This window comes from Ranitomeya variabilis, chromosome 5 (assembly GCF_051348905.1).
Source record: "Ranitomeya variabilis isolate aRanVar5 chromosome 5, aRanVar5.hap1, whole genome shotgun sequence".
Lineage (NCBI taxonomy): Eukaryota > Metazoa > Chordata > Amphibia > Anura > Dendrobatidae > Ranitomeya > Ranitomeya variabilis.
The window spans coordinates 463,321,599-463,345,651 of NC_135236.1; the positions used below are offsets into that span (position 1 = coordinate 463,321,599).

General features: G+C 43.5%; 1 protein-coding gene across 1 annotated transcript in view; it reads left to right on the forward strand.

Moving 5' to 3' along the window:
- Nucleotides 1-24,053, forward strand: part of CEP290 (centrosomal protein 290) — a 284,715-nt gene that overhangs the window by 42,884 nt on the left and 217,778 nt on the right. Inside the window, exons 7-16 of the mRNA XM_077265451.1 lie at nucleotides 675-728; nucleotides 1,204-1,353; nucleotides 3,286-3,468; nucleotides 14,509-14,598; nucleotides 14,671-14,793; nucleotides 14,874-14,997; nucleotides 15,562-15,734; nucleotides 16,432-16,594; nucleotides 22,098-22,198; nucleotides 22,538-22,625. Coding sequence (XP_077121566.1) covers nucleotides 675-728; nucleotides 1,204-1,353; nucleotides 3,286-3,468; nucleotides 14,509-14,598; nucleotides 14,671-14,793; nucleotides 14,874-14,997; nucleotides 15,562-15,734; nucleotides 16,432-16,594; nucleotides 22,098-22,198; nucleotides 22,538-22,625 — 1,249 coding nt within the window. The remainder of the gene's footprint in view (nucleotides 1-674; nucleotides 729-1,203; nucleotides 1,354-3,285; nucleotides 3,469-14,508; nucleotides 14,599-14,670; nucleotides 14,794-14,873; nucleotides 14,998-15,561; nucleotides 15,735-16,431; nucleotides 16,595-22,097; nucleotides 22,199-22,537; nucleotides 22,626-24,053) is intronic.

Genomic DNA, 24,053 nt, shown 5'->3' on the forward strand with positions numbered 1-24,053 from the left:
ACTAAAGGTTTTGACGTACTAGTGATTATGCAAGTTTTACAGCAGTTATTGTCTATTTTAGCGATTCACGTGTTATTGGTTTATTGCAAAAGACCTATATATTTTGTCATTTTCGTGGCTCTACATGTTGCATATTGATATGGCCACTGATCTACATATTGTGTTTTATTAGGGAACCAGAAAAGACAGTCATGCTGCCTAAACCACGGGCAGTATAAATTAGACTCTGGCTGTGTTATTGCAACCTTGTGTGCTTTACTCTGCACATTGTGGCATCTCGGAGAAAACCTACTTTGACAAGCCGTTAGTGGACTGTGCATTTCATATGACTATATCCGATGCAGGTCCCCAGTGACTTCTCCTTGCCCCACTATCCTAGACTGATGGTTGTCTCTCAATATGTGTGTGCTTAGAGTCCTCTCAATCATGGGGATGGCAGGGAGAAGCCATTGGGGACTAGCCCTCTTGGACTAGTCACCAGAGATGCCTATCCCCAGCAGCTTTTCAGCAGTGTGCTTTTTCTGCGACACTGCAGTGTTTTCTGAGTAAAACCTACATGTCTGTAATAAAACCCAGTAACGCAGATGATGCCCATTGTTCAGGCAGCATTAATCTCCTGTCTGGTTCCATTTAATTTTAATAAATATTTATGCGTCTTTAATTATCTATTGTAGCTTGCACTCCGAAATGAAGAGACTGATAATGAAAACAGCAAGCTTCGGCGAGAGGTTGGTCTTAACCCCATTGTCTGTACATACCAAGGCTAACATGGCCGGTATTTTTCATCTCGTCATTTTCTAATCTTTTTTAATCCTAGCTGTTTTGTGAGGTCGTGTTCACATGATTTGGATTCTGCCTAGATTTAGGCACCTATTCTGAGCTATAGGGACAGAATCTGAATGTTTTCACTAGCACTGCGTGTGATTGTGGTATTTTCTGCTATAGCATTTTTATTTTTTTATGTTCTATTTTGTTGCTCTATTTTTCTCCTTCCTTCTCGTTACCATGTTGTATCATTCTTTCAGCTAATACTATATGTTGCTTTTCCCTTAACCATTTCTTAATTTTGGAGAAAAAAACACTTAAGAAAAAGGTGAGGTGTGTAGCAGTAATTAGGCGAAGTCTTACCGGCAGTGTTAATAAAGTAGATTAGAAATTGTCCTCGTCTTTGTAGACTAATGTCACATCTCTTTGGTAAAACAGAACGAACAACTGCGTCAAGATGTCATTGATTACCAGAGGCAGCTTGACTCCCAAAGAGAAACGCTTCTAACACGGGGCGAGGGGCAGGACTACAAGACTGTGCTATCAAAGAAGAACATGGAGCTGGTGCAATATCTTGATGAAATTCAGGTAAAGCTATCGTAGTCTTCTCCTCTCATCCCTAGGTTCCTCTCCCCAGCATGTCCTGGGATCCTGGAATTTTAAATTGCAAGAATAAAATAACGTATCCATAGAACATTGAAGTATAAATTACAGGGTTCTCTCAAGTTAAGTCAAGTGGCCTTAGAATACAATATTTTCAGGTTACAATGGTCTTTCCAGGTCTAATGTAACTCGAAACCACATCCTCATACACCAAAATGCCACAGGCAGTCCGGATCTACTGCACATACTGATACATGTATTACTGGAGCGTATGCTCTGATTGGCTGTCGACAATCACTTTTTACAGTACACTGCGGTACTGCAGGCTTTGTCCTGCTCTTTACCAGTACCGGGATGCTCCTCGGGACACTAAGTGATGGCTCCATGTCCTCATTACTGTATACAGTGTGCACTGTATGGGAATCTGCGGAAGCTCCTGTCCTCACCAAAAGTGATTTATAGTTTGGAGCCACACTTTGAAACTCTTCTTATATAAGAAATTTGTCCATATTATTGGTTATTTGCTTATTTTTCTTTAGGCTATGTGCACACGTCCGGAATTGCCGCGGAAATTTCCGTGGCAATTCCGGAACTCCCTGCCGTGGGAAAAACGCATGCATGAATTGGCGTGCGTTTTCCCGCTAAACACTAGCGTTTTACAAGCATAATTAGCTTGCAGAATGCTAGCATTTTACAAGCGATCTGTAGCATCGCTTGGAAAACTGACAGGTTGATCACACTTGTCAAACATAGTGTTTGACAAGTGTGACCAACTTTTTACTATTGATGCTGCCTAAGCAGCATCAATAGTAAAAGATAGAGTGTTAAAAATAATAAAAAAAATAAAAATAAAAAATCATGATATTCTCGCCTTCCGGCGTCCCCCGGCAGGCTTCACGCTCCTCGCGATGCTCCAGTCCCAGTAATGCTTTGCAGCATGACCCCAGATGATGCAGCGGTCTCGCAAGACTGCTACGTCATCACAGATCATTTTCGCAATGCATTACTGGGACCGGAGCGTATATATAGCAAAAAAAAGTGCAAAAATTCCTGAGCGTGTGCACACAGCCTTAGTGTTCGCTTTTTTTATTTTTTAAAGGTAATCTGTCAGCATAATTTCACACCTCAAACTATTTATATGCGCATGTAGCTCTGTCAAACACAGGTCCAGCAATACCTTTACATGTTCAGTGCATTCCTCAGTTACTGAGAAATCAGTGTTTGAATTGATATGCAAATGAAGCTGTAAATCTGAAGCTTCTGTCACTCCAGCTCTATTCCCTACCCATCTCCACGTCCTCCTACTTGAGTGACTGCTCCTTTGCCTGGAATCACACAGCATAGTGGCTTTCAATCAAGCAGAATGAGGCAGCGTTGAGCGAAGAATAGAGCTGGACTGACAGAGGCTTCAGATCTACAAATAGTTATTCAGCCTCATTTATATATCCATTCAAATGTTGATTTCTCAGTAATGGAGGAAGTTACTTTACTTTAACTTACAATGTTTGTTCCAGAATAAGTATTTTATTTTGAAACATAAATGGCCACTGCTGTCTCCTGTAGTGTCTCCTGTCTGCACTGAGAAGGGATTGGGCTGGTCACAATAGTGATTGGTGGGGACAACACCAATCAGAAATGTATCATCTAACCCAGTGTTTCCCAAACTCCAGTCCTCACGGACCCCACGGGTCATGTTTTCAGGATTTCCTTAGTATTGCGCAAGTAGTGGAAGTATCATCAAGGCATCGGGAATTGTCTCACCTGTGCAACACTATGGAAATCCTGAAAACATGACCCGTGGGGTCCATGAGGACTGGAGTTAAAATTTCACTTTAATTCCAGGCCAGTGTAGTAGTTTTGGAACACCTTATTATAGGTGCACACAGCTACATAGTACATATTTTTTTTCTAATGCAGAGCTTGAGTGAGGCTAATGAGAGGTTGGAAGCCCAGAACCTGGAAATGACAAAGAATCTGGAAGAATCTGTCCAGGAAATGGAGAAAATGACTGATGAGTACAGCAAAATGAAGCTTATGGTGCAGCACAGTGACAGTGCTATGGACCAGCTAAGGAAGGAGAAGGATCACTACAAACTTCAGGTGTGTTGTTCACATCTCTGACACTTTCCCTGTCAATTCAATGCACTATAATAATACTATTTTGTCCATTTGTAAAGTATTTTGTAATGCTTGGCTGCATATAATGAAATGAGTAGAGATGGGCGGACACCTGGATATTCGGATTTTGCCAAACAGTTACAAAATTTCAGGTACCAGAACTGTACCCGAACCCGGACCCCATTCACTTGAATGGGGGGCCCAAACATCCAGTGTTTGCCACGTTGTCATGTGCTTGACAGTGCAGCTAACACCGCTTCTGATCGGCGGTGAAATCATTGCCGCCGATCAGACAACCGTGGTTCCCACGCTGTCAAAAGACAGCGTGAGCCTGCAGCTGTGATCGGAGGTATAAAGTTTACCTCCGGTTACTGGACTACTGCTCCCATCAGCCGACGCCTTCTGCCGCGATAACAGTGAGGCCAGGAGCAGCTGATGGGAGTATTCAGCATCCGGCACCTGCACTGTAAATAAATAAATAAATGCGGCATGGGTTCCCCTGTATTTTTGATAACCAGCTAGGCAAAACTCACAGCTGGGGGCTGCAACCCTCAGCTGTCAGCTTCAGCAAGGCTGGTTATCAAGAACAGTGGTGTCCCCACGCCATATTTTTAAATTATTTAAGCAAATATTGATATGGATATGGATATTCCCTCCCGCCCAGCCTAAAAATAGCAACCTGCAGTCACCTATAAAAGGCACATCTATTAGATGCTCCAATCCTGTAGCTTTGCCAGACTCTTACCACTTGCCCTGTAGCGGTGGCAAGTGGGGCTCATATTTGTGGTGTTGATGTCACCATTGTATTGTCAGGTGACATCAAGCCCCGAGGTTAGTAATGGAGAGCCGTCAAAAAGACGCCCCCTTTACTATCCCCATAGTCAAACTATATGAAAACACAGACACCAAGAATAAAGTCCTTTGATTGAAAAAATGACAAACTCCTTTAATAATCTCAATTAAACCAATTAAACCATACTTCCGATCTCGCCTAATTCCTCTGAAGCCCTCATTCACCAAAAATAAAATACAATATTCCTCACCTGTCAGTCGTTTTGTCCCACACCGTAATCCATGTCTGGGGGGAAAAACAGTTTTCAGCCTGGACGCTGCCAATATGCGACCGTCCAGGCTGAGAACCACTGGTGACTAAACTGCTGCAAGTGGAGCATCAGTGACTGGAGGTGACGTCCTCAAGGTTACCTCCGGTCACTGAGGCTTTGTTTCCAGCCTATCTGAACTGCCGTGACCTCGGTGACATCCTCGCAAGCATCGTGAGTTATCAAGTTATTGTTGATAACTAGCCTAGCTGAAGCTGACAGCTGAGGGTTGCAGCCCCCAGCTGTGAGTTTTGCCTGGCTGGTTAACAAAAATACAGGGGGACCCACGCCATATATATATATATATATATTTTTTTTAATTATTTATTTACAGCATAGGAGTGGCTGATGAATACTCCCATCTGCTGCTCCTGCTCTCGCTGTTATTAGCGGCAGCAGGTGTCGGATGATGGGAGCAGTAGTCCCATCAGCTGACACCAGTGACCGGTGGTAAACGTTATACCTCTGATCACAGCTGAACGCTCACACTGTCTTTTGATCGCATGGAAACCGCAGCTTTCTGGCCGGGGATGGTTTCGCCGCTGATCTGAAGCGGTGTTTGTTGCGCTGTCATGCACATAACAGCGCAGCAAACACTGGATGTTCGGGTCCCCATTCAAGCGAATGGGGTCCGGGTTCGGGTCCAGCTACTGTTCTGGTACCTTAACCTGAACTTTTTGTAACTGTTCAGCCGAGCCCGCCGGACCCAAACATCCAGGTTTCCGCCCTTCTCTAGCAGTGGCGTCATCGAGGTCACTGCTGGTCACCGACCCAGTGGTCGGCTCTCATATCATGTGAGTAATTTTGCTATATGGAGGCGATCTGATCATCGCCCTCTATGTAGCAGAGGCGATCGGGTTGTGGCAGCTTCTAGTTTCCTATAGAGACTATTGAAGCATGGCAAATCTAAAAAAAAAAAAAAAAAAAAAAAAAATTAAAATATAAAAAAGATAAAGAAAATACAAAAGTTCCAATCACCCCCTTTCGCCCTATTCAAAATAAAACAATTAAAAAAAAAAGCAAACCTACACATATTTGGTATCCCCGCGTTCAGAATCGCCCGATCTATCAATAAAAAAAAGGATTAACCTGATCGCTTAACGGCATAACGAGAAAAAGTCAAAATGACAGAATTACTTTTTTTTTGGTTGCCGCAACATTGCATTAAAATGCAATAACGGGCGATCAAAAGATCATATCTACATCAAAATGGCTTCATTAAAAACATCAGCTCGGCACGCAAAAAATAAGCCCTCCCTCAACCCCAGATCACGAAAAATGGAGACACTACGGGGATCGGAAAATGATGCAATGTTTTTTCTCCAAAGTTTGAAATTTTTTTTCACCAACTACCGTATATACCCGAGTATAAGCCGACCCGAGTATAAGCCGACCCCCCTAATTTCGCCACAAAAAAACTGGGAAAACTTATTGACTCGAGTATAAGCCTAGGGTGGAAAATGCAGCAGCTACCGGTGAATTTCAAAAATAAAAATAGATGCTCCATACCGTTCATTATGGCCCCATAGATGCTCCATATAAAGCTGTGCCACATATAATGCTCTGCACCGTTCATTATGGCCCCATAGATGCTCCTTATAAAGCTGTACCATATATAATGCTCTGCACCATTCAGTATGGCCCCATAGATGCTTCACATAAAGCTGTGCCATATATAATGCTCTGCACTGTTCATTATGGCCCCATAGATGCTCCACATAAAGCTGTGCCATATATAATGCTCTGCACCGTTCATTATAGCCCCATAGATGCTCAATATAAAGCTGCCCCATATATAATGCTCTGCACCGTTCATTATGGCCCCATAGATGCTCCACATAAGGCTGTGCCATATATAATGCTCTGCACCGTTCAGTATGGCCCCATAGATGCTCCATATAAAGATGTGCCATATATAATGCTCTGCACTGTTCATTATGGCCCCATAGATGCTCCATAGAAAGCTGTGCCATATATAATGCTCTGCACCGTTCATTATGGCCCCATAGATGCTCCATATAAAGCTGTGCCATATATAATGCTCTGCACCGTTCATTATGGCCCCATAGATGCTCCATATAAAGCTGTGCCATATATAATGCTCTGCACCGTTCAGTATGGCCCCATAGATGCTCCATATAAAGATGTGCCATATACAGGTCCTTCTCAAAAAATTAGCATATAGTGTTAAATTTCATTATTTACCATAATGTAATGATTACAATTAAACTTTCATATATTATAGATTCATTATCCACCAACTGAAATTTGTCAGGTCTTTTATTGTTTTAATACTGATGATTTTGGCATACAACTCCTGATAACCTAAAAAACCTGTCTCAATAAATTAGCATATCAAGAAAAGGTTCTCTAAACCAGAGGTCCCCAACCTTTTTTGCACCAGGGACCGGCTTTAAGCAAGACCAGTTTTCCATGGCCCGGTGGGGGTGGGGCAGGGGCGGGGCTTTGGTCATATGGGGGTGGGGTTATGGAGGGATGGAGCTTAGTGCATACTTATCATATAATTATGACATTTATAATGAGAATGTGATTCAACTTACCATAGGTTCAGAATGAGTGGGAGCACCATGCTTGTTTCCCTGGTGCTTTGCACCATTATTGCCCCATAGCTGTGCCATATAGTGCTCTGCACCATTATTGCCCCATAGCTGTGCCATACAGTGCTCTGCACCGTTTATTATTGCCCCATAGCTGTGCCATACAGTGCTCTGCACCGTTCATAATTGCCCCATAGCTGTGCCATATAGTGCTCTGCACCGTTCATAATTGCCCCATAGCTGTGCCATATAGTGCTCTGCACCATTGCCCCATAGCTGTGCCATACAGTGCTCTGCACCATTCATAATTGCCCCATAGCTGTGCCATACAGTGCTCTGCACCATTATTGCCCCATAGCTGTGCCATATAGTGCTCTGCACCATTATTGCCCCATAGCTGTGCCATATAGTGCTCTGCACCATTGCCCCATAGCTGTGCCATACAGTGCTCTGCACCATTATTGCCCCATAGCTGTGCCATATAGTGCTCTGCACCATTATTGCCCCATAGCTGTGCCATATAGTGCTCTGCACCATTATTGCCCCATAGCTGTGCCATACAGTGCTCTGCACCATTGCCCCATAGCTGTGCCATATAGTGCTCTGCACCATTATTGCCCCATAGCTGTGCCATATAGTGCTCTGCACCATTGCCCCATAGCTGTGCCATACAGTGCTCTGCACCATTATTGCCCCATAGCTGTGCCATATAGTGCTCTGCACCATTATTGCCCCATAGCTGTGCCATATAGTGCTCTGCACCATTATTGCCCCATAGCTGTGCCATACAGTGCTCTGCACCATTGCCCCATAGCTGTGCCATATAGTGCTCTGCACCATTGCCCCATAGCTGTGCCATACAGTGCTCTGCACCATTGCCCCATAGCTGTGCCATATAGTGCTCTGCACCATTATTGCCCCATAGCTGTGCCATATAGTGCTCTGCACCATTATTGCCCCATAGCTGTGCCATACAGTGCTCTGCACCATTGCCCCATAGCTGTGCCATATAGTGCTCTGCACCATTATTGCCCCATAGCTGTGCCATATAGTGCTCTGCACCGTCCATTATTGCCCCATAGCTGTGCTGCTGCTGCTGCAATAAAAATAATAAAACACATACTCACCTGTCTTGCTTGCAGCTCCTCGGCGCCATCTTCCCGGCGTCTCTCTGCACTGACTGATCAGGCAGAGGGCGGCGCGCACACTATATGCGTCATCGCGCCCTCTGCCTGCAGTCAGTGAGGAGAGACGCCGGGAAGATGGAGACAGCGCCCGGCGTGTGGAACGAGGACACGTAAATATGCGATACTTACCTGCTCCCGGCGTCCCGCTCCTTCCCCCGGACAGCTGGTCTTCGGTGCCGCAGCCTCTTCCTCTGTCAGCGGTCACCGGCACCGCTGATTAGAGAAATGAATTATGCGGCTCCGCCCCTATGGGAGGTGGAGCCGCCTATTCATTTCTCTAATGAGCGGTCCCACGTGACCGCTGAACAGGGGCGCCGCGGACCGGCTGAAAAACCCCAACGGCCCGGTCCTGGTCCGCGGACCGGCGGTTGGGGACCTCTGCTCTAAACGACCTATTACCCTAATCTTCTGAATCAACTAATTAACTCTAAACACATGCAAAAGATACCTGAGGCTTTTAAAAGCTCCCTGCCTGGTTCATTACTCAAAACCCCCATCATGGGTAAGACTAGCGACCTGACAGATGTCAAGAAGGCCATCATTGACACCCTCAAGCAAGAGGGTAAGACCCAGAAAGAAATTTCTCAACAAATAGGCTGTTCCCAGAGTGCTGTATCAAGGCACCTCAATGGTAAGTCTGTTGGAAGGAAACAATGTGGCAGAAAACGCTGTACAACGAGAAGAGGTGACCGGACCCTGAGGAAGATTGTGGAGAAGGACCGATTCCAGACCTTGGGGAACCTGAGGAAGCAGTGGACTGAGTCTGGTGTGGAAACATCCAGAGCCACCGTGCATTCCCCAGGTAAAGCCACTTTTGAACCATAAACAGCGGCAGAAGCGCCTGACCTGGGCTACAGAGAAGCAGCACTGGACTGTTGCTAAGTGGTCCCAAGTACTTTTTTCTGATGAAAGCAAATTTTGCATATCATTCGGAAATCAAGGTGCCAGAGTCTGGAGGAAGACTGGGGAGAAGGAAATGCCAAAATGCCTGAAGTCCAGTGTCAAGTACCCACAGTCAGTGATGGTGTGGGGTGCCATGTCAGCTGCTGGTGTTGGTCCACTGTGTTTCATCAAGGGCAGGGTCAATGCAGCTAGCTATCAGGAGATTTTGGAGCACTTCATGCTTCCATCGGCTGAAATGCTTTATGGAGATGAAGATTTCATTTTTCAGCACGACCTGGCACCTGCTCACAGTGCCAAAACCACTGGTAAATGGTTTACTGACCATGGTATTACTGTGCTCAATTGGCCTGCCAACTCTCCTGACCTGAACCCCATAGAGAATCTGTGGGATATTGTGAAGAGAAAGTTGAGAGACGCAAGACCCAACACTCTGGATGAGCTTAAGGCCGCTATTGAAGCATCCTGGGCCTCCATAACATCTCAGCAGTGTCACAGGCTGATTGCCTCCATGCCACGCCGCACTGAAGCAGTCATTTCTGCCAAAGGATTCCCGACCAAGTATTGAGTGCATAACTGAACATTATTATTTGATGGTTTTTTTGTTTGTTATTAAAAAACACTTTTATTTGATTGGACGGGTGAAATATGCTAATTTATTGAGACAGGTTTTTTGGGTTATCAGGAGTTGTATGCCAAAATCATCAGTATTAAAACAATAAAAGACCTGACAAATTTCAGTTGGTGGATAATGAATCTATAATATATGAAAGTTTAATTGTAATCATTACATTATGGTAAATAATGAAATTTAACACTATATGCTAATTTTTTGAGAAGGACCTGTATAATGCTCTGCACTGTTCATTATGGCCCCATAGATGCTCCATAGAAAGCTGTGCCATATATAATGCTCTGCACCGTTCATTATGGCCCCATAGATGCTCCATAGAAAGCTGTGCCATATATAATGCTCTGCACTGTTCATTATGGCCCCATAGATGATCCATATATAGCTGTGCCATATATAATGCTCTGCACCGTTCAGTATGGCCCCATAGATGCTCCACATAAAGCTGTACCATATATAATGCTCTGCACCGTTCAGTATGGTCCCATAGATGCTCCTTATAAATTTGTACCATATATAATGCTCTGCACCGTTCAGTATGGCCCCATAGATGCTCCACATAAAGCTGTGCCATATATAATGCTCTGTACCGTTCAGTATGGTCCCATAGATGCTCCACATAAAGCTGTGCCACATATAATGCTCTGCACTGTTCATTATAGCCCCATAGATGCTCCACATAAAGCTGTGCCATATATAATGCTCTGCACCGTTCATTATGGTCCCATAGAAGCTCCACATAAAGCTGTGCCATATATAATGCTCTGCACCGTTCAATATGGCCCCATAGATGCTCCATATAAAGATTTGCCATATATAATGCTCTGCACTGTTCATTATGGCCCCATAGATGCTCCACACAAAGCTGTGCCATATAGAATGCTCTGCACCGTTCAGTATGGCCCCATAGATGCTCTACATAAAGCTGTACCATATATAATACTCTGCACCGTTCATTATGGCCCCATAGATGATCCATATAAAGCTGCGCCACATATATAATGCTCTGCACCGTTCATTATGGCCCCATATATGCTCCACATAAAGCTGTGCCATATATAATGCTCTGCACCGTTCAGTATGGCCCCATAGATGATCCATATATAGCTGTGCCATATATAATGCTCTGTGCCGTTCAGTATGGCCCCATAGATGATCCATATATAGCTGTGCCATATATAATGCTCTGCACCGTTCATTATGGCCCCATAGATGCTCCACATAAAGCTGTGCCATATATAATGCTCTGCACCGTTCAGTATGGCCCCATAGATGATCCATATATAGCTGTGCCATATATAATGCTCTGCGCCGTTCATTATGGCCCCATAGATGATCCATATATAGCTGTGCCATATATAATGCTCTGCACCGGTCATTATGGCCCCATAGATGCTCCTTATAAATTTGTACCATATATAATGCTCTGCACCGTTCAGTATGGCCCCATAGATGCTCCACATAAAGCTGTGCCATATATAATGCTCTGCACCGTTCATTATGGCCCCATAGATGCTCCTTATAAATTTGTACCATATATAATGCTCTGCACCGTTCAGTATGGCCCCATAGATGCTCCACATAAAGCTGTGCCATATATAATGCTCTGCACCGTTCAGTATGGCCCCAGAGATGCTCCACATAAAGCTGTGCCATATATAATGCTCTGCACCGTTCAGTATGGTCCCATAGATGCTCCTTATAAATTTGTACCATATATAATGCTCTGCACCATTCAGTATGGCCCCATAGATGCTCCACATAAAGCTGTGCCACATATAATGCTCTGCACCGTTCATTATGGTCCCATAGAAGCTCCACATAAAGATTTGCCATATATAATGCTCTGCACTGTTCATTATGGCCCCATAGATGCTCCACACAAAGCTGTGCCATATAGAATGCTCTGCACCGTTCAGTATGGCCCCATAGATGCTCTACATAAAGCTGTACCATATATAATACTCTGCACCGTTCATTATGGCCCCATAGATGATCCATATAAAGCTGCGCCACATATATAATGCTCTGCACCGTTCATTATGGCCCCATATATGCTCCACATAAAGCTGTGCCATATATAATGCTCTGCACCGTTCAGTATGGCCCCATAGATGATCCATATATAGCTGTGCCATATATAATGCTCTGCGCTGTTCAGTATGGCCCCATAGATGATCCATATATAGCTGTGCCATATATAATGCTCTGCACCGTTCATTATGGCCCCATAGATGCTCCACATAAAGCTGTGCCGTATATAATGCTCTGCACCGTTCATTATGGCCCCATAGATGATCCATATATAGCTGTGCCATATATAATGCTCTGCACCGTTCATTATGGCCCCATAGATGCTCCTTATAAATTTGTACCATATATAATGCTCTGCACCGTTCAGTATGGCCCCATAGATGCTCCACATAAAGCTGTACCATATATAATGCTCTGCACCGTTCAGTATGGCCCCATAGATGTTCCACATAAAGCTGTACCACATATAATGCTCTGCACCGTTCATTATGGTCCCATAGAAGCTCCACATAAAGCTGTGCCATATATAATGCTCTGCACCGTTCATTATGGTCCCATAGAAGCTCCACATAAAGCTGTGCCATATATAATGCTCTGCACTGTTCATTATAGCCCAATAGATGCTCCATATAAAGCTGCCCCATATATAATGCTCTGCACCGTTCATTATGGTCCCATAGATGCTCCACATAAAGCTGTGCCCCATATAGAATGCTCTGCACTGTTCAGTATGGACCCATAGATGCTCCATAGAAGGCTGTGCCATATATAATGCTCTGCACCGTTCATTATGGTCCCATAGATGCTCCACATAAAGCTGTGCCATATATAATGCTCTGCACCGTTCAGTATGGCCCTATAGATGATCCATATATAGCTGTGCCATATATAATGCTCTGCGCCGTTCATTATGGCCCCATAGATGATCCATATATAGCTGTGCCATATATAATGCTCTGCACCGTTCATTATGGTCCCATAGATGATCCATATATAGCTGTGCCATATATAATGCTCTGCATCGTTCAGTATGGCCCCATAGATGCTCCACATAAAGCTGTGCCATATATAATGCTCTGCACCGTTCAGTATGGCCCCATAGATGCTCCATAGAAAGCTGTGCCATATAGAATGCTCTGCACCGTTCAGTATGGCCCCATAGATGTTCCATAGAAAGCTGTGCCATATAGAATGCTCTGCACCGTTCATTATGGTCCCATAGATGCTCCATATAAAGCTGTGCCATATATAATGCTCTGCACCGTTCATTATGGTCCCATAGATGCTCCACATAAAGCTGTGCCACATATAATGCTCTGCACCGTTCAGTATGGCCCCATAGATGCTCCACATAAAGCTGTGCCATATAGAATGCTCTGCACCGTTCATTATTGCCCCATAGATGCTCCACATAAATCTGTGCAATATATAATGCTGCTGCTGCAATAAAAAAAAAATGACATACCTCTCTTGCCCGCAGCTCCTCAGCGTCCCGTCTCGGCGTCTCTCCGCACTGACTGTTCAGGCAGAGGGCGGCGCGCACAATAGTACGTCATCGCGCCCTCTGACCTGAACAGTCAGAGCAAGAGGACGCGAAGACAGAGCGGCGCCCGGCGGGTGGAATGTGGACAGGTGACTATGAGATACTTACCTGCTCCCGGCGTCCCTGGCTCCTTATCCCGGACAGATGATCTCCGGGTGCCACAGCCTCTTCCTCTGTCAGCTGTCACCGTTACCGCTCATTAGAGAAATTAATATGCGGCTCCACCCCTATGGGAGTGGAGTCCATATTCATAACTTTAATGAGCGGTACCATGTGACCGCTGAACAGGGGAAGAGCTGCCGCACCGAAGACCGTGGGACGGGCAGGGGGAGCGCCGGGACTAGGTGAGTATGCGACAGTCCTCTCTCCCCCTCACCCCCCGACCCCACCGCCGTCCGTGACTCGAGTATAAGCCGAGAGGGGCACTTTCAGCCCAAAAATTTTGGCTGAAAATCTCGGCTTATACTCGAGTATATACGGTAGATCAAAAAGAACCTAGACATGTTTTTCCCATTTTCTAGTACAAGACATGGTAAAACCAATGGTATCGTTCAAAAGTGCAACTCATCACGCAAAAAACAAGCCCTCACATGGCCATATTGACAGAAAAATAAAAAGTTATGGCTCTGGGAAGGAGGGGAGCGAAAAACGAAAACGCAAAACCGAGAAAAGCTCCAGGGATGAAGGGCAATACCAGTATATGAGTCAGGGTAGTTGACAACCTCTTATAAGTGTAAAAAGTCATGAAACATGTACAACCCCTTTTATGTATTCAAACAGCATTCTGTGTTATAAGGTAATGAGTTGCCGTTAACAGCTGCTGCATCTGCATTATATTTTTGCAATCTAATGAATAGGAGACCACTTTCTAAAAAATCTTAATTGTCGCTTTCTTTGGCTACCCATGCGATGGTTCGGTTCAGGCATGAGACTTTTCAGGCCTGTAATGCTTATAAAAAGTCTCTTTATTCAGCATAGCCGTCGAATGTGTGAGACTACACAAGGAGGTTCCAGTAAGCATTTTATGCGGTTTTGGATGTCACTGAGAATTGTTACATCTGTTATTCAGGTTACGGAGCTGACAGATCAGTTAAAAGCAAAAAATGAAGAAGATGACCCAGTTATGGTAGCAGTAAATCTGAAAGTGGAAGAATGGAAGGTATGGACAGGTGTATAAAGAATAGCTTGACGTTTCTTCTTGCGGGTTGTGTATTGACTCCTTGTCTTGTAGGGCATTCTGGCATCCAAGGATGAAGCGATGCTGGAGTACCAACAAATGGTGCACAACTTGAGAGAGAAACTAAAAGTTGCAGAGTTAGATGCAGATAAGAGCAGTGTATTGGCTCTCCAGCAGGTAAGTTCCCCCGAATACTGATCTTGTACAGTTTACCTTGTATTTTTGGTTTGTTTTCTTCCCTTTTTCCTGTATTTTAGGGCTTACAAGAGAGGGATAATCACATCAAGTTGTTAACCGAGCAATTGGAACAGCACACTAAAGACATGGAGTCCTATTCACTTCACATTGAAGATCTAAAACGGCAATTGCAGGCAGAAAAAGGTATATTAATTAATATTCGGCCATTTTGCCTACCTGGTTTGCTATTCACTTATTACAGGAATTATGGGTGCATTTTTCATACTCTGTGAATTCCAGTAATATAATATATACTACTTAAAGGGAATCTGTCAGGAGGATTTTTCTATGTAATCTGAAGGCATCAGGAGGTAGTGGATACAAACACAGATTTCAGCCATGTCTCGTTTATCAAGCTCTGAGGTTTTGTTTTCTTACAATGATTGTTTTAGCACCAGTAGATTATCATTGCTGTAACTAGCTGTTCACATGACCATAGTGTGACACGCCCTTCCTGTGATAAACAGCTCACTGTCTACGGACGTTTTATATACAGAGCCTGGTGTGGGAGGGGTTAGCTTCCTCAGCTCTGCTTCTTTGCTAAATCTAAAAGTTCTTATGGTGTCAGAACAGCTGCACCCAGTAAACTAAGTGATACATCATTGGATTCCTCTTTTCATTGCCTACGTCATGCTGTTCTCAGATGAGGTATCTGAAACCTAACAACAGAGTACCTTTTTAAATCATCTTGTAACCTGTCTACCGTAGGTGACTCAAGTTATGCACAGCATAATCGGGCTGAGAGGCTTGAAGCAGTGGTACAGCTCACTGAACAAAGACTTAGGGAGGCAGAACGTATTGCAGAATTGGCTGAGGATGATGCACGGCAAAAGGATAAGGACCTGATTGATGCTGTTAGGAGAATGAAAGAGTATGAGACGGTAAGCAGGGGCTCTTCATGGGATGCAAACTTTAAAGGGGATGAACAACTCCTTTTAAATGTCCACAATATACTGAAGTAAAAAAAAAAATCAACTTGCACCCCACTTTTCTGCTTTGAGCCATAAAGCCCACGACGATCTCATGACATGCACAATATCATCTAAGCGCTGCATCCCATCAGCAATCGCCCATCTAAAGATGATGGGTTGGAGGGATATCTGGGAAGAAGGTATTCGGGTGTTTGTTTGTTTTTTTTTCAATGTATATATTTTGAAGGGTTTTTGCAAATAAAAGTTTACCCTTATTTTACTATTGTACTGTTTAAGTACACAATTAATCCACACACAGAGTTGAGTAACTTTAATATACTTTGTATTTCATATTTGGAACTGCTTCTGAGATTCTGCCTGTATAATCTAAAGCTTCATTCATAATTCTGCAGGCTTCAAAGCTGGATTTTCTAAGCTTTATTGTAATGGCACCAAACATTATAGTAATAGCAAGCAGAAAAAAGAAAACCAGTATTAATGCTGTACAGGAAATCAGCTCGGCTATTGAGGATCTGTCTCTAGTTTTCTATCCCGACTGACAACTATAACATTTTGCTTTATTTTAATTTGTTTGTAAGATAGAATGTGCATGTATATGCGTATATTATATTCTTTATATAACTAATATTCCATGTGTTTGCTGAAGGGAATCTATGGTCTCGAGGAAGCAGTTGCTGAGATTAAAGAACTGAAGACCCATCTACAGATAAGAGATCATGAAATTGAGACACTTACAACAGATATTAACAAACTAGAGCTGAAAATAAATGATATTCTCGATGAAAATGAAGATCTCCGGGAACGTCTAGGTACAATTTTAATTATCAAAAACAAATGTATTTCACAAACGCCATAATCCCTAGAATGATAGAACAGTCAGTAATTGAGTACAGCAGAAAAAGCGTCCGTAAGGGTCACACCCTCTAATCAATGACCATGAGCATTGTAAGGATTCACTTCCTCTGGTAGGCATTAAGCCTTAGATAATGTTTACACAGATAATGCAGTTTTGGTCTAAACATGTGGAGTTTATATTGCTTTCCTCAGGTTGCACAGCACCAAAACAACAAAACCATAAACATAAATCCCTAGCCTGGTCCAGGAAAGATATAAAACTTTGTACCGTGTTAGCCAGTAGATAGAAAAATATTAAGATTTGAGAGTTCTCAGTATCTTTTTAATGGCTAACTGAAAAGATTGTAACAAATTGCAAGCTTTCGAGACTACTCGGGTCTCTTCTTCAAGCATGGAATAACACAAAATCTGAAGACTCGCATATTTAAGCACAACAGGGCACTGAAATAATGCAATAGATAAGACAAGTGACATGAAGCAGAACTATCTTTATAGGAGAGGGATAAACAGTTGTGGCTGTAAATATTAGAACAATTCATAGATAAGGACTGAACATTTTATTGTCCTGTGATTGAGGTCTGGTTCATCGTCCTGATGTCCCCTAAATGGTCTGAAAAGCACATTCATTAGTTGATGTAGAAAGACATAACGTAAATCCATGTGACACATTCATTCCAGCACTGAGTGTGTCAAAGGTTGCCATAAGTTTACACTACCAGACCCTTCTGTCTCTCTGATACTTGAAGTTACCTTTTTAGTACAAGTAATTGCATGTCCATGGTGCTGTGATCGGGATAAAAATATGTAAGATTTGAGAGTCCTCAGTCGTTGATACCTGATACTGGTGCACACGGCTTGTGCATACTCTTCTCAAAGAGAGAATGGCTTGTATCTCTCTTCAACTTCAAGACTCATCCAGTTTGCTCAGCCTCCCCAGCAGACTGACTTAGAAGAACACCTAGCCTGGTTATATGCAGAGCCAGCCAGGTGTAATCAAAGCCTGCAGAGCTAGGATTTAACCCTAACCCACCTGGCATTGCTACAGGATATAATGAAAAAATACTTTCTGCTCACTTAAAAAAACGACTGTTCTCCTAGCAAAACGCTATAATGCAATTAAACATGGATAACGAAAGAGGAACACAGACATTAATATCAAAACTGATACAGTTATTGTGCTTCTCTTGTATCCTCTCTGAGGGGGCTCATCATATGTATGATTTTGCAAAATGTTTATATTTTGTACTGATTACTATTTGCACGGCTGCATTATTATTATTATTATTATTATTATTATTATTTATATAACACCATTGATTCCATAGTGCTGTACATGAGAAGGGGTTACATGCAAATTACAGATATCACTTGCAGTAAGCAAACTAACAATGACAGACTGATACAGAGGGGCGAGGACACTGCCCTTGCGGGCTTACATTCTACAGGATGGTGTGGAAGGAGACAATAGGTTGAGGGTTGCAGGAGCTCCGGTGTTGGTGACGCGGTAGCTTCGGTAGTGGTGAGGAGACAGCGGGTTAGTGCAGCCTGTAGGCTTTCCTGAAGAGGTGGGTTTTCAGGTTCCGTCTGAAGGATCCGAATGTGGTTGATAGTCAGAAGTGTTGGGGCAAAGAATTCCAAAGGATGGGGATATTCGGGAGAAGTCTTGGAGGCGGTTGGATAAGGAGCGAATAAGTCTGGAGAGAAGGAGGTCTTGGGAGGACCGGAGATTACGTGAGGGAAGATATTGGGAGATTAGTTTAGAGATATATGGAGGAGACAGGTTATGGATGGTTTTGTAGGTTAGTATTAGTAATTTGAACTGGAACTGGATACCCTGAGGGAATGGGAGCCAGTGAAGAGATTTGCAGAGGGGGGAAACGGAGGAGTAGCGAGGAGAGAGGTGAATTAGTCGGGCAGCAGAGTTAAGGATGGACTGGAGAGGTGCAAGTCTGTTAGCAGGGAGGCCACAGAAAAGGATGTTGCAGTAGTCAAGGCGGGAGATGATGAGGGCATGCACAAGCATTTTAGTAGATTGACGGTTGAGAAAAGGACGGATTCTGGAGATATTTTTGAGCTGGAGGCGAAGGAAAGAGCTTGGATGTGTGGTTTGAAGGACAGGGCAGAGTCAAGGGTTACTCTGAGTCAGCGGACTTCCGGTACGGGGGAAAGCGTGATGTCGTTAATTGCGATAGATAGGTCAGGTGAGGAAGATCTATGAGATGGAGGAAAGATGATGAGTTCAGATTTGTCCACATTGAGTTTGAGAAAGCGAGAGGAGAAGAAGGTGGATATGGCTAATAGACACTCCGGGATTCTGGACAGCAGAGCAGTGACGTCTGGGCCAGAAAGGTAGATCTGAGTGTCATCAGCATAAAGGTGGTACTGGAATCCATGGGACTTTGAGTTGTCCCAGGCCAAGTGTATAGATTGAGAAGAGTAGTGGTCCTAGAACAGAGCCTTGGGGGGACTCCAACAGAGAAGGGGGTGGGATGAGGAGGTAGCGTGTGAGTGGGAGACGCTGAATGTGCGGTTGGAAAGGTATGAGGAGATCCAGGATAGGACGAGGTCTTTTATGCCAAAGGAGGAGAGGATCTGTATTAGGAGGCAGTGGTCAACTCTGTCGAAAGCAGAGGACAGGTCTAGAAGGAGGAGTACAGAGTATTGTCCGTTAGCTTTGGCAGTAAGTAGGTCATTAGTAATTTTGGTCAGGGCTGTCTCAGTTGAGTGATGGGGGTGGAAACCACATTGTAGATTGTCAAAGAGCAAGTTAGATGAGAGGTAGCAGGAAAGTTCAGCGTGGACGTGCTGCTCCAGGAGTTTGGAAGCGAATGGGAGCTGGACATAGCAGTTAGCTTTTTAAGGATAGGCGTGATTGTGGCATATTTGAAAGCAGAAGGGAAGGTGCCAGAAGTTAGTGAAAGGTTGAAGAGGTGGGTTAGGGATGGGATAAGAGTGGTGGTGAGTTTGGGGAGGAGGTGGGATGGGGTCATGCGCACAGGTGGTGAGGTGCGATTTGGAGACACTTAAGCCCCTCTTCAGTAATGTTGGATAGAGAGGTTATGGGGTTTGGGCATTGGTCTGGTGTACAAAGTTGTGGTGGTTGAACAATGAAGACTTTCCTTGTCTGGTCGATCTTATTTTTAAAGTGTGTGGCAAAGTCCTCAGCAGAGATGAGGGAGGTTGGAGGGGGCAGTGGGGGGCGGAGGAGGGAGTTAAAGGTTTTGAATAACTGTTTGGGGTTGTAGGACAGGGAAGATACGAGGGTTGTGAAGTAGGCCTGTTTAGCAGAGGTTAGAGCAGATTTAAAAGTGGGGGTTGCCTGTTTGAATGCAGTGAAGTCGTCTTGTGAATGTGTTTTCTTCCAATGCCGCTCTGCAGCACTGGACACTTGCCGGAGCTTTTTAGTGGTGTTAAAGCCAGGGTTTTCTATTGATACATCGCACTCTGCCATGAACGAGAGGTGCAACCGTGTCAATAGCTGATTCGAGAGTGGCATTGTAGAAAGCAGTGGCACTGTCTGTGTCGTGGAGTGAGGATATGGATGCCAGTGGTAGGATAGAGTCAGAGAGTGTGTGGGTGTCTAGGTGTTCAAAGTTTCTGCGGGGGTGCGCATGTTGCTGGACATGGGTGACCGGTGAGGGGGACAGGGACTAGAAAGTGAGCAGATGGTGGTTGGATAGAGGGAGAGGGGAGGTGGTGAAGATAGATAGAAAGCAGAGACGGGTGAAGACCAGACAATTTTTTCTTGTCGTTATACTCTGTACACCCCCCCATCCTCCTATTTCACCATTTTTGCTTTAATGCAAGACAATAAATTATGATGTTTAAATGTTGAGTATATTGAATATTTCAAAATCTTTTTTTTCTTTTAAATACCCGGTTAGTACATTTGGTGCTAACAAAGAGTATCTCACTGTGGCCCAAAGGCTGAACAGTGCATGAATCAAATCAATGTCACCCTCTTTAGAGTACACAGCATACCCTTCTAGGGTAGGAAAAGCAAGGCTGCTTTCTTTCACAAGCCTCGTCACTCTTGTCCACTGGTGATACACGACTTGAATCACAGCATCATGCCTTCTGATGGAGGCCAGCTACGATGTAAGACAACCAATGGACAGATGTAATGTTGTTTATGGGAGAAGGCAGACATGTTGTTTTGATGCTTAACAAAGTCAAAAGAATTACCGTATTTTTCCGGATTATAAAACGCACTTTTTCCCCAAAAATTTTTGGGGAAAATGAGGGTGCGTCTTATAATGCGGATACACCATACCGGTGCTGTTGCTGCAGGCTGGGATGAGGGGGTGTCCGGTGGTGCTGCGGTGGTGTCTCAGCTCTGAGATCTCATCTCCTGAGATCTTGGTGGCGAGATCTCCATCTCCTCATGCGCCGCCCCCGGCGGCTATTTTCCCGGAGTCCACTGCACAGGAAACCACGGAATTGCAGACACTCTGGCCTTTCACAAAATGTCAGCAGAGCTCCCGCAGCGCCAGACACTCGCAGCAGCACCACCGAACACCTGTAGCAGTGCGCCACACAACTGAACACCTCCTCATCCCCGCCTGCGGCCTGCAGCATCACCCCACTCCTGCCTCCTCCAGCAGCGACCCTGGAACCCTGCTTCACCTCAGCCACCACCCCCGGTAAGCAATAAGACGCATGGATTATAAGAAGCACCACCATTTTATTGAAAAATATATATTTTTTCCTATTTTTCTCCACAAAATTTGGGGTGCATCTTATAATCCGGAGCGTCTTATAATCCGAAAAATAAAGTAAGTGTAAAAAATAAAAGTGTAAAACTTCTATGCTATGATCATTTCAGCATTTTTTCCATTAAATAAATACATGCTATTTCAGAATAAGCTGTCTTGTGTGTGCTCATGAGAAATAGCACTATTTTTAGTCATTAAATTACTTGGCCCTTTTTCTTTTTTATACACCATTTTCTGAAGGCCCTATCTCTGATTTCAGTTGTCTATGTTGTTGGAGATTAGCTACTATGATGTCCCCAATACAGATTAATACAGAGAGATTCTTTATCTTTTATCCCTGAGCACACCTACAGAAGATGCTTTAAGGACATTATACAGCAGTACTAAGCGGTGTAACTGTGAACTCAGCACTGAAGTGAGATAAAAGCACTTGCTAGAAACTGCTGCACAAACTATGTGGCTGCCAGTGCCTTTTCCATTCCTATAAAGCATAATAGGAGGTTTAACCAGACTCCTCATTATATTGGCAGTTCATCTTGCTTTGACCATGATGAAGTTGAGCTGTTCTTTGAGAGTGGATGATGAGTTTAGTAGATGGGAGGAGGGGAAGTGGGCCATAAGTGGGGAAAGTATTTGGTTTCTTCTCCGATAGTTTCTTCTATCCCCCTGTATTATTCATTTATGCCAATTTTGTAGAAACATTAGTATTTGTTTGAGACGTATTCTGCATCTTGTATAACAGGACTTGACCCCAAAACTGTCATCGATCTGACTGAATTTAAAAATGTGAAGGCTCTCAAGCAGCAGCAGTACAGAGCCGAAAACCAGGTCCTTTTAAAGGAGGTAAGGCTTGTTTCTAAGATTCGATGTTAGTTTACGTCAGCCTTGATTTCTCTACCTTTACATTTTTCTGGTGGCGTAGGGGTAGATTTCATTATTTTCCTTTGTTTTTTGTTGTTTCACTGTGTTTGATTGTATGGACACCATAGAAATAATAGTAAGGATTTTAAGCAATATTGAGGCGGTCCAATATACCGATCGGTATACTTTAGCTTTGAATATGATTATCTGTAGTGTGTAGAGCAAGGTTCACAGAACATGTCTTCTTTTGGATCGCTCTGGTCGAAACAGATACACATTTCTGGGCTTGATAATAATAAAGTTTATGTTGTAACTATACAGATTGAGCGGCTAGAAGAGGAAAGACTTGAACTTAAAAAACAAGTTCGCAAGCTGGCTCAAGAAAAAGGGAAAAAGTCTGCAACTCTTGGTAAGAGACATTTTTATGTTTTGCTTTTTCATAGTTTTTGTTTTTTTTAACCACACTATGAGTTTACTGTATAAATCGCCGCTATTGAAAGGACTAGTTACACAAGCTTAAAACCATTGGCAAATGTAGGCTTGGGCTGTTTAACTCTGTCGGGAGGGAATCCCGTCACATATGTAGTACTCATAGCCCAGCATACAAGGTTTTTGCTGTCTACACTTATTTGGCATATTGTCCTTTGATGAATGGCCTTCTATTGGGAGGTATGCCAAATGGTATCTGTTGGTCTACTAGAGGTATGGATATATTCTGATTATACTATAAAGCGACAGTCTTTTGCTGACAAAACTATCACCTCTTTAATAACCACAAAACATTATTTTTTAACACATCCAATTGTGGAAATTATTATTATTCCAAGATCTATTCCATAAAATGTAATTTGCTCGTGGGAAAACTCTTGTAAGGAGCTGTTCTCAATGTCAGGCTACAGCTGCAAAAGCAAACAAGATTTTAGGGTGTATAAAAGAGAGATAAAATCGTATAATCCAAATGTATATTTCCCCTTTTATAACTCCCTTGTAAGGCCACATCTGGAATATGGCATCCAGTTTTAGAGGTCCACATTGTAGATAGGATATTTTTTTGTGTTATGCTTACTTACATAGCGCCATTAATTTCCACAGTTCTTTACAGATCATCACTGTCCCCATTGGGGCTCACAATCTAAATTGGGACATTAGAGTCACTTAAAAGGCAGGCAAGCAAGCAGATTATTATATGGGATAAGACCTTAGAAAAGTGGGACTTGTTTAGCTAAGAAAAGAGACGCCTCCGAGGAGATCTCATTTATAAGTATTAACACTGTGCGATCAGTACCAGGACTTGCACATGAATAATTTCTCTTAAGACATTGCAAAGGACGAGGAGACATTCATTATGATATTCCGGCATCTAAATGGAAATGGGTTCTTTACAGTTAGAGCAGTAAGCTAATGGAATGCCGACTACAAGAGGTAGTAATGGCAGTTAATATAACAGCATTTTAATAAGGACCAGATATTTTTCTCACAACAAATGGCATTGTGGGTTAGAAATAATGTAGTGACAGAGACTGTATAACTGGTTCACAGTGAACATTTCAATAGGCTAGGCTTACTAATGTCATACTGGTCCCACTCTGCAGTTCTGCTTACTCGGAAACCATTGGCTTCAACAGCCGTGTAACGTGAGAACATAGCATAGTGAGTGTAGCGCATGAATGATGCAACATTGATTACTAAGGTTTTTAAGACTTCTATAGAGCACCATATAATAGTTTTATTTTATATAGTGCTGACTTAAGCAGGGACATGTACAGACGTTAAATTCAATGCAAGAGTAGACAGTTTAACCCCTTTGTGACAGTGCCCTGGGCCTATTTGACCATCG